The sequence below is a fragment of the Lissotriton vulgaris genome, chromosome 12, assembly GCF_964263255.1.
Source record: "Lissotriton vulgaris chromosome 12, aLisVul1.2, whole genome shotgun sequence".
NCBI lineage: Eukaryota > Metazoa > Chordata > Amphibia > Caudata > Salamandridae > Lissotriton > Lissotriton vulgaris.
Window position 1 is genome coordinate 107,158,355 of NC_141700.1, and position 12,947 is coordinate 107,171,301.

The window sequence follows — 12,947 nt, forward strand, 5'->3', positions numbered from 1 at the left end:
GCCGGGAAACAGTCTGGTAGGCATTGATGAACGTTGCTTCAGCAGGTAAACACTGTGTATATCACTGCCACAAAACCCAACTAATAGCAGCTTTAAATTGGCATGTAAATTTGCTGGCAGCGTCGTCACAAATGAGGTGTGATCAGGGGCTCACAGCAGCCGCAGGGCCATCAGAGTAGCCGTTTTCGCACTATGCTACACTGATGGCCCTTTCAGTCTCACTTTGCAGGCCCATTAGACCCAGCGGGGAAGGGGAGGAGGCCGGGCGCAGTGCAGAGGCCTTCTGAATATTCACGTTGCACCACTCATGCGTGAAAAAGAAAAAAAGGTGTACTTTAAAGTGTGGCAATTTTACAGTCCCCGGTACGCTCTTTCAAAACTAAGAAGTAGGGGAACGGACTAACATAATTTTAAGAAGTGCCCTTCCGTCCCCGCCCACTTCTAACGCTGGATAGGACACTATTGGGACGCCACCCACATTTTGTGGGCTGACAAGCCAGGCCCAGTTTTTATTTTTAGTTTTTTTCTTCAATCAGTCGATATCTGTATATTATATGGCTACTTTGGAAAAAGGCGGGATTGCCGTTCTGATTCCCAGACCCAATATTGTAGATACCATGCTCAGGTGTAACACCTCACCTTTTTACTAGGGAATTGAGTGGTGTCATGTTTGGACAATTGTGTTACTGGTGTTATGAAAACTCTCCTGCGGTTATATTGTGGTACTTACTTTCACCCTTTTATCTTTTATCTTAGGAAATCCTGTTGCACTGTGTATTGTTTTTCTGTGGTATTGCTTTTGTTCCATAATGAACAGTGACGCGAGAGAAGTCAGGTGTTTTTATGCTTGTAGTTTTATTTTCCTTGACTAGAACAAGTATTAATTCTTTAATCATATTGTGCACCGTATACCTTTCACAGGCTAGCCACTACATCAAGTTACCAGGACTATGTAACTAGTTTTGACCTTTCAGATGGCATTGCGGACCTGATTTTAGTCCACATTTAAGTCTATTTTTTTGTAACACAATTTTAAATCAAACTTCCTTTTAACAGTACTGTATTGATTCTGAGGTGCCTTCATGATTTTTAAATATTTATTTTTCGTACTTTGGAGGCTCAAGGACCGAAATGAAGTATGTAACTGAACAAGATAATGTATGTAGTGATTCTCTAGGAGCAGCACAGATGGGCGGAGATCTGTCGTTAACCTACATGGATTTTTAGGTCTGGCTTGACAGTGTAACTGTCTAGTGACATTTTGACCTACACCAAAAATATTCTATATTTTTTTGCTTCCAGACAAATACATATCTATCCCCATGCCCTTTACTTGTGATGCTTCACATTACCATACACAATTTCTTTCTATCCAGACCTACTGCAATTGTCCACGCTGGTTTCAGTTGATGAAAGTCGTAGGTGTAGACAATTATAATATACATGTTTAAGATTATATATAAATGTGTACATAAATATTTTCACATATAGAATGAGTGAGGAAAGCAGAGTTTAAAATCATTTTTAAATTAATGTTTGTTAATTTTAAAATACAATTACATCGTTTTTTAATCTAAAATTATATTAAAAATGAATTAAAGTTTATTAAAGTGTACAGTAAGTTATTAAAATTGTGATATTAGTTCATACGTATTAATAATTGTGACATATATATATATATATATATATATATATATACACACACACACACACAAAGGGTATAGGTTTAAAAAATACATGTATAATACTTTAAATGTAAGGTTTCGTATTGTGTGTGTGGTAAGGTAATTCAGGGAAGGGTGGTGCATAGATCTAGTATGGAATTTTTGGGTTCAAGGATTTGTAGTGCACAGGGGTGGTAAGATTTTTTGGGGTTCAGGGGTGGGAAGTAAATCGGGTCTTAATGAGTTTTAAGGAGTAGTAGTATATAGGGACAGTAAAGAGTTTTTAGGGTTATGAGATGTGTAGTGTAAGTGGATATTAAGCTGTCTGGGGGAAAGTAGTGTACAGAGGTAGTATGGTGTTTAGCGTTCATGGCTGGTTAGTGTACAGGAGAAGTCAGGAGATGTGCAGGTTAGGAAATGGCAAACCGACAGGGAAAGTAAGAGGTATTTGGGATTCAGGGATGTGTAGTGTATAAAAGTATTAAGGGTGTTTATGGTTCATGGGTGGGTAGAGTAGCGGATCAATACGATTTTTAGGTTTATGGGGGGGGTGTATCATACAGGGATAGTTATGGTCTTTAGGAGTTAGTCATAGGATTTTCAATATGTTAAATATATAATTACATTAACAAAACTGAATTTATGTAAAGGCAATTAATATATTTTACTAAATTATTAATCGAAAAATAAACGTAAAAATTGAAGTGTATTTCTACACATGTAAAAAAAACTATATATATATATATATATATATATATATATATATATATATATATACATACATATACACACGTAATTATGTAAATTTACCAACCTGCTTTAGAAGTAAAGCCCTGTGATGTAAATGATCACATGACGTAACAACCCCCTGGGGTAAAATACAGTGAAGTTCGGACTTACTACCGTCCCACCATCAGAAAGCAATTATGTGGAAAAACCGGATTGTACTCAGTGTTAAAAAGAGCGGAGGATATTTTCCCCAACAAGCTTAGGCTACAGTTAGCAAATAATTACCCATAACTACCAAATAATTACTCAAGCTCTGACTCCAGGGATCACCAGGGCAGCAGGCGCGATGCTGGGGGAGAGGCCAATTTTGCAAAATGCGCAAGTGCTTATTTCTGTATCAACCTATGGCCTGAAGAGCCCCAAGAAAGATGACAATTTCAAAATAAAGGCACGAATACCTACTGCCCCTACAACTCCAACAGGTACGGGGTGCTTTCTGGCATTTTTCGAGGAGTAGAGTAAAAAACTAAACCATGTTTGTGAATTGTGTGTACTGATGAATATATTTTATGCGGCGCTTTTATTGTTTTGACATGCGTGCCAATTATGAAATGAATAATATAAAACATACAAAGTGCTTGTATAAAATGCAAAAGTTCTATGTTACAAGGGGATGATGGCATTATTGATGGAATAAAGCGAGGGCCCCTTGATTCCAGGAACTGAGGATCTTAAAGTAAGTAAAAACTTCTTGCTATTATGCATTTTCTGTCGTATTATACACCTTATCAATGTTTGAAATAGTGATTCTAGTATTACATTTCTGCTTTCTTTGCATTTTTTGTTACTGCATATTTTATTAAAGAACAAAAAGCTTTTCTATTTTTGCACTGTTTTGTGCAAGGTATTCAATGATTATGTACTTTTGGAAAAAAGGTAATAAAGAAAGAATAGTGATAATAAATAAAACAAAACATTGCGGCTGTACCAATGGTGCAGATGATGCTGGTGTTGCGGGCCGTGGTGGGTTCCGAGTCGATGTCCAGGAGGCAGAGGTGCTCCAGGAAGGTGTCCGCCATCGACGCACTGAGCTGCTGCTTCTGGAAGAAGGCCGTGCCGAGGTCATGGGTCAGCTGCGCCATGATGTCAGAGTAGCGCCTGTTGACTGATGATGCGAAAGGGGAGAATTAAGAGGAGCTTGAAGGTAACCGGCATAGAAAGTGAGGACAGAAAAAAAACAGCACCGCCCAGATCCACACACCCCAGGCCCTCCCACGAGACCGGGGTCCCTTCCACAGGGGAGCAACACCTCGGGAGCTGTTAGACCGCGCAAGCTCCCTTCAGCTGCCGGAAATCACAGCTAACAGTCACCTAGGGCTCCCTAAAACCCCATCTCCAAGAGCCTGCCTCCCATTGGTTATTTCTATATTTCACAGTTCAAATGGTGGGGGGGGGGGGGGGTAAATTTCTTCCCTGCACTAGAGTACACGACATTGGCTAGCCCACGGCCAGTCTCCACGGCCCCACAGGCACCCTCCAGGTAACCTTAGCTCACACCAGGCAAGGAGTCTGACCTTCTACAGACACCATCTGCCCCCACCCTGGCTTCAAAGCTATTCATTTCCTTAAGGAGGCCATTTCTATTTCTTGAGGTGGTTAACAATCAACACGAGGTCTCTGTGATAAAATCGTGGACGCCCCAGCCCACGGCGGCGGGGTCTCGCCGTCAGCCCCAGGTGAGACCTGCCCTCCCTGGGTTTACAACTACACAGCAGGCCTCACAGGAAATACGTAAGTGCGTTCACCTGCCCTGCGCAGGTGCACCCTTCCCACTCCGGTACCGAATTACTAAAATAAACCACGTCTCCCAAGTAGGGAAAAAAGAGGGTGAAGACATTATTGGGCAGTGGAGGGGGCCTCGGAGCCCGGGGACGATCGAATAATTTAGGTTTACTCATAGGAGTAAAAAGACCGCATTCTGGAGGGCGAAAAGTATCCAGCAGCGCCAGGTGTTCCTCCCCGGAATCAGTCAGGACCGAGGGTCCGTCCATTCCCCCCCTTACCGTCCATAGTGTTCATCGTAAGGGGGCGGGAGCCGACTGAAGCCCTTGCACACCTGCCGCGGCGCTGCCCCGGACTCACGGGCTCTCCTCGCACGCGGCGCGCGGCGAGCCCACGCGCGCACGGCCTGGCCAGGTTAATGAGTGACCAATCCCCGCCTGACCCCGGCCGGCGCGCGCCGCCGGTCAGTGCCCCCACACAGCTGGTCCACCCCAGGACGGGTCACAGGGCCCACTGCCCGAAGAGTGTTTTTATCACACATTATGCGGAAGGGCGGGATCAACACATGAACGTGCCCAACATCCTTAAAAATTAAAAAAAAAAGATCCGCGAATTGTTGCACAAAAACACAGGCCTTTTGCCTGAATATGCATGAAGGCTCCCTTGCCACCCTCCCATTATTTCACATACATACAAGAAAAGTTCGACAAGAGAGAGCATTTCACATTACATGCTTTAATTTCTACATAAACGAAGTTTTAAAGTGCACTTCATCAGTACTGGATTTATTAGTCCAATGAACACACACACACACACACATGCACACACCCCAGCACAGGCATGCCCAAGCGTGCACTTGCGCGGCCTGTGTTTGCGTATGCTCCAACATTAAAACCAGGCCCACTGACTCGCTCGGTGGGCAGATGCACCGGGGGTTGGAGCTTTCTCTATCCCAGATGTCCAAGACAGCTAGGTTAGATAAGTTTAATTTGTGCACGTCTGGCTGGCCGTCCTAAGACAGCCGGCCAAAGACACATGCGCATTTTAAAGCGTATAGCGCTCTGCTGCTCCCACACGGAAACACTGGCCCCGCCCGGTCTTGACCCTCAGTTCAGGACGGGTAGTTGAAAAATAAAATGGCAATAAATCAACTTTATTACCATATTATTTTTCCGCTCTGGGGCTTGTGAGGCGACCCTCCTCTGTTCAAATGGAGGAGCCGTCCCTGTCATCAGCATACATGTAATGAGGCCGACAGAGGTCAAAACCTGCACAGCGTTTTGTGGATGGACTAGGGGCTGCAAGGCATTTACTAATGCATATCCCATACAATCGCAGTCCTTTAATTCTGGAAGCCCATTGCACAAATAAACATCCACAGTTCTAAATGGAAAGGGTGCAGAAGGCACATTGCGAATCCCAGGATGCATTGTGATTAAGTCAAACATCCGAACATTTACATTTACATGGGGAAAACCATACACAAATCACAGTAGGGTCCCTAAGAGTAACTAGGGCAGAAAAGAGGGAAAACACATGCTAGGCCACCCACGGAGTATTGCACCTCACATTTTCAGGGGGGAAACTAGCTAGTTCACAAGAGGGTCACCTGCAAGTTCTGCAAAGGAAATTCTCAAGGGGCAAACTAATGCCCTAATTTTGTTGATTTTTATATAGTGCAGGCTTGATCCTGGGCATTAGAGTTCTTAATTTATTTATTGTTTGGCCCAGAAGCACAGTATGTTCAGCGGAACCCATGATTCGAACCCTGTTCCTCACTTCCAAGAGTGGCAACTCTGACTGTTAGGCCACATTTCCTCCCATAAGGAAAACATGTCTGGTTCTCCATAGGCTCACTCACACAGTACTGCAGCATTCACAGAGTGGAAACCATAGCTAACTCACCATAAGGCCAATCAGAGTAGAGTAACCAAAGTAATCTCTGGGAAGACAACGGCTAGTTCACAAAGCAGAGTCACACGGAGAACTCCAAAGCTGGGAAGTCACGGCGAACTCATACAGAAGCTCACCCACAAAGTACAGCAACTGAAACACTCTGGGAAAAGCATAACAAGCTTTTACTTCTGGGACCCACGGCTACCGTATGTCCAGGGTCACTCGATGTGTACTGCAACGGAATTATTCCTAACTGTGGCTAACTTACACACATGGCCACTCACAGGCTACTGCAACTGAAATATTCAAGGAACCATGGCTAGTTTATACACAGGGTCACTCACCAGATACTGCAACTGAACTACTCAAAGGTAACTATGGCTAGCTTATACAAGGGATACTCACCAGATACTGCAACCAAAATAGTCATGGGTAACTATGGCTAGCTTATACACAGGGTCACTCACATGATGCTGAAATACTCTAAGGGGGTCAGCAGGTAGGTCACCCCCTCAGCCACCACACGGTCCTCCTGTGTGACGCTACCCCTGCTGCTGCCACTCGCTGTGCCCCGGTTCATACTGGGTGTCCCCCCGCCTTAATTTAATTTCTGTTCATTTTGTTTTTCATCTTGTTTGACTATGTGCCCATTGCTGTTGCCTGTCTTTGTGCCTGCCCGCCGTATTTTGTGCCCTTTTGCCTTCTGTGCCACCCACCCGCTCCCCCCCTCGCTCTCTGCCGCCGCGTCCCCGCCCCCTGGTTCCCCATTCGCTGCCAGCTCCCGCCTCCCAGTTGTTCCTCCCTCCCTCTTCCCCTCATATGGAGTCCGCGCGCCTATGGCAAGCTCGTCTGCACCCGTCGCACCTGGACCGCGCCCAGCGCCAGGACCCCTGGCCCCCGCCGAAGCCAGGAATCCAGACATACGACACCACCACCCAACACCGGCCGACCATCCGCTTGCTACTGAGCCACCGAAGCATACCCACGGACCCTCCACCTGCCAAGCCTGCAAATTCACCTGCCTCCAAACATGCACCCCACCCTCCGGACCAAGCAAAGACAACAACCACCTCAAGTGCATCCTACTCAACACCCGCTCCGTCCACAAGCACGCCGTCTAACTCTGGGACCTCCTCAACACAACAGCACCAGAAGTCGCCTTCCTCACGGAAACCTGGATGAACAGCTCCTCAGCCCCGACATCGCCATATCCATCCCAGACGGCTACAAGATCACCCATAAGGACCGTGTCAACCAAACCGGAGGAGGAATCGCCATCATTTACAGGAACACCATCAGTGTCACGACCAACACCGGAGATACCCTCACCGCCGCCTAACACCTACACTTCCAGATCCACACCGACCCCAAGACCACCCTCAGAGGAACCCTCATCTACAGACCCCCGGGCCCACACACACAATTCAGTGAAACCATCGCCGACTTCATCAGCCCGCATGCCCTCGCCTCATCAGACTACATCCTCCTAGGGGACCTGAACTTCCACCTGGAGAACCATAACGACAACACCACCACCACCCTGTTCGACAACCTCAGACTCAAGCAACTGGTGAACACTCCCACCCACTACGCCGGATACACGCTCGACCCCATATTCTCCGCCAGCAACCACGTCTCCTTCAGACCCTCCACCGGACTACACTGGACCAACCACAGCTGCATCCATTTCACCTTCAAGAAGACTACATCCCACGTCCGCCAGCAACAGACCCACCACCGAAGCAGCCTGCAACCTCACACAGTGGATCACCAACTGCGCCGACGCCCTTGCCCCACTGAAGAACCCCCCAGGCAAGAACAACAGGAAAGCCACATGGTTCACTAACACCCTTGAAGAAATCCTGCTGAACTCTCGAGATAACCTGGCGCCACGAACAGACAACAGAAAACCTGACCGCTCTCAAGATCGCCACTCGCAAACACCACCAGCTGATCCGCACCACCAAAAGGACATCGTTCAAAGAGTGGCTGGACAACAACACACACAACAGCAAGGAACTCTTCAGCATCGTAAAAGAGCTCACCAACCCCAGCAGCAACGACATCACACCGTCGCAAGACCTCTGCGACTCCCTCGCCATGTTCTTTTCCCGCAAGATCGCAGACATACACGACAGCTTTGGTGCCCAGACTCCGCCTCCAAACACCAAAACGCTGCCCCATACCACCACCCTCAGCGCCTGGACCCCCATCAGCACTGAAGACACCACCCACGTCATTGTCATTCATTCCTATGGGCCTGGAGGCCCATAGGAATGAATGGCAATTACTGAATCGGTAAATACAGATTCGGTAAATACCAAATCTTAACGGTTCAGTAATTTTTACCGAATTTTTAGCTACATAGCATTTACCGATTCGTAAATACCGAATCAGTAAAAATTCGTACTTACGAATCGGTAAATACTATTTATCTACATCTAGCCCTTGGTGTCTAGGCAGTCAATCCCAAAGGCTGCTGACCTTGAGTTTTCAGATTCAAGTCCCGTCCCCAGTAGGTGGCACAGAATGGAGAAAAAATAAACACCATCAACATTACAATTCACAGCACTCCACGTTGAAATATCACCTAAGATACCATTACACTACTGCAAATAAATAAGCACACACTTGGGAGATGCATTTTGTGAAAAAGATGGGCCATTACCCAACTGGAACACAAAAACAATCCAAAGCGAGATTCTATTCAGCATTTGAATGGAGTCCTAAAAGCGGAGGAGGTATTTCAAAAGGAATAAAGTGCTAAAACAGCAACGTCTCCAGATAAGACTGATGCAAAGATTCATACCCCTGGAGCAGAAAGGTCTCTACAATGTTCAGGTCAAAAGTTCCCATCCAAACCACACAACTCGGACAAAGAGTCACTACCAAGGCAGGGCTAACTAATGTAGGTCCAGGGGGGCCGGGTATGTGTCACAATTTCAATACAATATAAGCCTGGCCCACTATGTGAGATCTTTTTTGATTCACTGTTGTGAAACTCCCATTACACATCACTTTTTTGCTTTCTTGAATTGGATGCCATAAGTACCACCGGTATGCCCAGACGGCGATCTTCTGCTCATTGGGCCACAGTACTCAAGATATACCTCACTAACAAGTTCTATCTGCACAAAAAAAATAGTCTGGGGTTGCTTGTGTTCCTGTTCAGAGGGCTTGGCCTGGAGATTTGAACAGGCCCAAGTCTTATTTCATATGGCTGGTATAAGCCCGAGGTGGCATAGGGGCAAACAAAATGATGTGCTACGAAGCAGTCCCAGGTAATTACCAGTGCCTAGGATTAACTTAAGAATTCCACATGACGTTTTTCTTTTCCTCATTTTGAAACTTTGGCATGGATTTGGTGGTCCTGCAACCGAGTTGGAGATATCCGTGCTAATGAAACTTGAAGAATATCAAGCGTTCGGGGTCAAAGGTCTGCTGAAATTAATCACATTTTCATCCAACCGAGGTCAATAAAATAAGGACCACAGGGTAATAATTATGTGAGCAACAAGCAGGGGTGCAGCTTCAGGGGGGTGTTTCACTCCCCAAATAAATGCATTATTGGCTTGATAGTTGGGTCAAGAACCTCCACCAACCCCTCCACCCAGAGTCAATTTAGCTAGGTCAGTCGTTTTTTCATTGTGGGCAAAAACTAAAATACAAAATAATGACCTCTGCTGTCTAACAGGGTGAGAGACAGATATACACCTGGTGGCTCAGTTTCAAAACGTGAAACCAGAGAACTTGGAATCAATACTGGTTTCCCTGCTTATCCAAATTGTATTAACCTAGGCAAACATTTTATTTCATATACTCCTTTTACGTTCTCATTCAAGTACTTCTAAATACTTGTTTTCAGGATGTGCGCTGTACAAGCACCTATTATTGATTTAACAGATTATAATATTGCTCCATCTACAATAAGAATCAATGCCATATTTAGCATTTACAGGACTACTTCAGGGCTTACTCAAAGGGCCAGGGAGCTATTCATAAACCGCATTTTGCAGTAAATTTAGTAGTTCTACCAACATACTACAAACTGCTATTCACATACTGCACTTCTACGGTTTTACTGTTTTTTGCAGCAGTACTTTAGAAGCACCACAAAATACAGTTTGTGACTAGCCCACAGACCCTTCAACTTGTGGAGACCTGTAAGTTACACTTTTGGAATAAATTTACATTTGCATTTTGTGACTAGCCAAAAATGTATTAAACGTACTAAAATGTGTAAATAATTCACTCTTGGCTCTCTCCTACTCCACCCCATTTCTTTTTTAGTTGGGAATTTAAGATTCACACCCCCGAATATCACTCACTCAGCTACGTTCCTAGCAACGAGAGATAATTAATGAATTCGTTTTTATAGAATAAAATGATAAAAAAGGTAAGTGACAAATATTAAAAAAAAGACAGCCGAGATTTTGTATTTGTCCAGTATTTGTAAAGCGCGAACAATTACCCGAAGGTGTCATGGGGCCGTCAGGAAGATTAAGCGAGCTATTGCCCGTAGTCACATGGTGCTGGGATAACCTGCCACCGGGGATCGAACCATGAGCCCCCGTTTTCTGGAGTCTGTCATCCTGACTGCTGCACCACACCTCTTCCACATGTATGTAAGATGTAAAATCTAACCTAACATGGCCAATTAGGTAGCACCGACAATATCAAAACTCTGCCACGGCCAGTCCAAAGCCCAGCTGCGAAAGGAGGGGGGTTATGGGTGGGGCTAGCTAACCCACCATGTACAAAATCCTCGCTACAGAAATGTCACCCAAAAGACCAAAGGAATCTCCTTCACAGTGAGCTACAACACCTTGTGGTGAAAACCAAAGATCCCTAGAAGCCTCAAAGCCAATCCACCTGCTTTCGACAAAGACCATCGGACATGAAACATGCGGGCCATGTACAAGACAGCCCAAGTGGTAGCGGGGAAGTAAAAAATACAAAGGGTATGAAGAAGACATGGGCAACCATGGCGACATGAATGAGAACGGTGAAAGGCTCACAGATCTGTGCCCTGAACATTCTGGTGATAAGAGAAAAGCGTATTTCTACACAAAATAATACACAAGGCAATGCGAGTGCCACTATTCAACGAGAATCAGATCGACTATATCTGCATTGCCAAGAAGTACCTCAAGGCCCAGTAGGACATGCGAGTGATTAGAGGAGTAGACGCACTGTCACTATCACCTTGTTGTGGCCAGGCTAAAAGTGAAGAAACCATGGATGGAAACCGACAACTCCAGGGATCTAAAACCACCCTCCTCAAAGATGCACAAAAACAGAGTGAATACTCTTGTCACCCTCAGTAACCAGTTTCAAATCCTGCAAGAACTAGAGGATGGGAGAGACCAAGTAGAAAGTCTGGGGGGAGAAGATCAAAGAAACATCAACCTGCCAGGAGGTACTGGGTCCAAAGAAACACCAGCTTAAAGAATGGATCTCCAAAGAGACTCTCCACAAAATCAAAGAGAGAAGGAAAGAAAAGCTGAGGTCAACACCTGCCGAACAAGAGCATAAAAAGTGAAAGCTCAAGGAAGTACGCCAAATTCAACAAGGAAGCAAGGAGAGGCTCAAGAGCGGACAAGCGATGAGTCACCAATGGTCTTGCCACAGAAGCAGCAATGCATGGAATCTTGAAAGAACTCCACAACATAAGGAAAATCTCTGGCAGATACAGTAAACCATTAAGACTGTTAAAGACAAAGCTGGGAAGACAATCACGGGTATCAATGGCTAACAGAGAGGGCTGGAGCACTTTGAAGAACTGTTGAACCGGTTTGTGTCTCAGTCTCCACCAGACATGCAGCAAGCTGACAAGATCTGCATATCTACTACAGCAGACCAACCAAGGAAGAAATAGGGCAAACCATCAAATGTCTGCGAAATGGGAAGGCAGCAGGGCCAGACAACATTCCTGCGGAGCGCTGAGGGCAGACAATGAAAAATCTGTAGACATAATTAACCTCAAGTTGGAAGGATCTGCGAAAAAGGTGCCATCTACAGGAATGGGGGGATCTCTCGTCAAGATAATCCATAAAGGTGACCCGAGTAACTGCGTAAACTACAGAGGGACACTTCTATCCAACCCAGGCAGCGTGTTCAACAGATTCATCCTGAACGTAATTAAGGAACAAGTTGACGCTCCGTTGCAAGACCAGCAAGCTGATTTAGCAAAGCTAGATCCAGCACAGACCAGATTGCAACACTGTGCATCAACATTAAGCAGCAGATGGAATGGAAGTCCCCCCTCTATGTTAAATCCATTGACCATGAGAAGTCATTTGACACTGTGGACAGAGAGACCCTTTGGAAACTCCTCCGCCACAAGAGTGTGCCAGTGAAACTAGTCATTATCATTAGGAACTCTTAAGAGGGTATGACCTGCATGATAGTATATTGAGGAGAACTAATGGAAGCCTTCAAGTCCCCAAGTGGAGCCCGCTAGGGTTGCTTGTTATCATCTTTTCTCTTCCTGCTGGCCATAGACTGGAATATGAAGCCATGCAAAGGGAAGAAATGGGATCCAGTGGACATCTTGGACGCAGCTCACCAACCTGGACTTTGCAGACAGCCTGGCCCTACTATCCCATACTCATCTGCAGATGCAAGAGAAGGTCGACAATGTGGCAGCCACATCAGCACAACTTGGTCACAACATTCACAGGGGAAAAAACCAAGCTTCTGAAGGCTAACAAGGCCAGCACAACTGCAGTCACTCTAGCAGGCGACGCACTTCACCTGCCTTCACCTACCCTTGCAGAATCATACACAAGCAGGGCGGCACAGACGCCAACCTCAAGGCAACAATTAGCAAAGCAAGTGGTGCCTTCTTTCAGCTAAAGAAGATCTGGAGCTCCA

The 12,947-nt window shown here is 45.6% G+C and overlaps 1 protein-coding gene across 4 annotated transcripts in view; it reads right to left on the reverse strand.

Annotated features, from left to right (window-relative positions):
* The window catches only part of PKLR (pyruvate kinase L/R), a 73,534-nt gene that overhangs the window by 55,729 nt on the left and 4,858 nt on the right, over positions 1–12,947 (reverse strand). For 3 of the 4 annotated variants that reach the window (XM_086947400.1, XM_086947402.1, XM_086947401.1), the window contains exon 2: positions 3,382–3,558. In XM_086947400.1, the coding sequence (XP_086803526.1) occupies positions 3,382–3,535 (154 nt within the window). In that variant the 5' untranslated portion in view covers positions 3,536–3,558. Of the gene's footprint in view, positions 1–3,381; positions 3,559–4,456; positions 4,695–12,947 lie in introns of those variants that run through there. The other variant, XM_086947399.1, reaches the window with a different exon arrangement.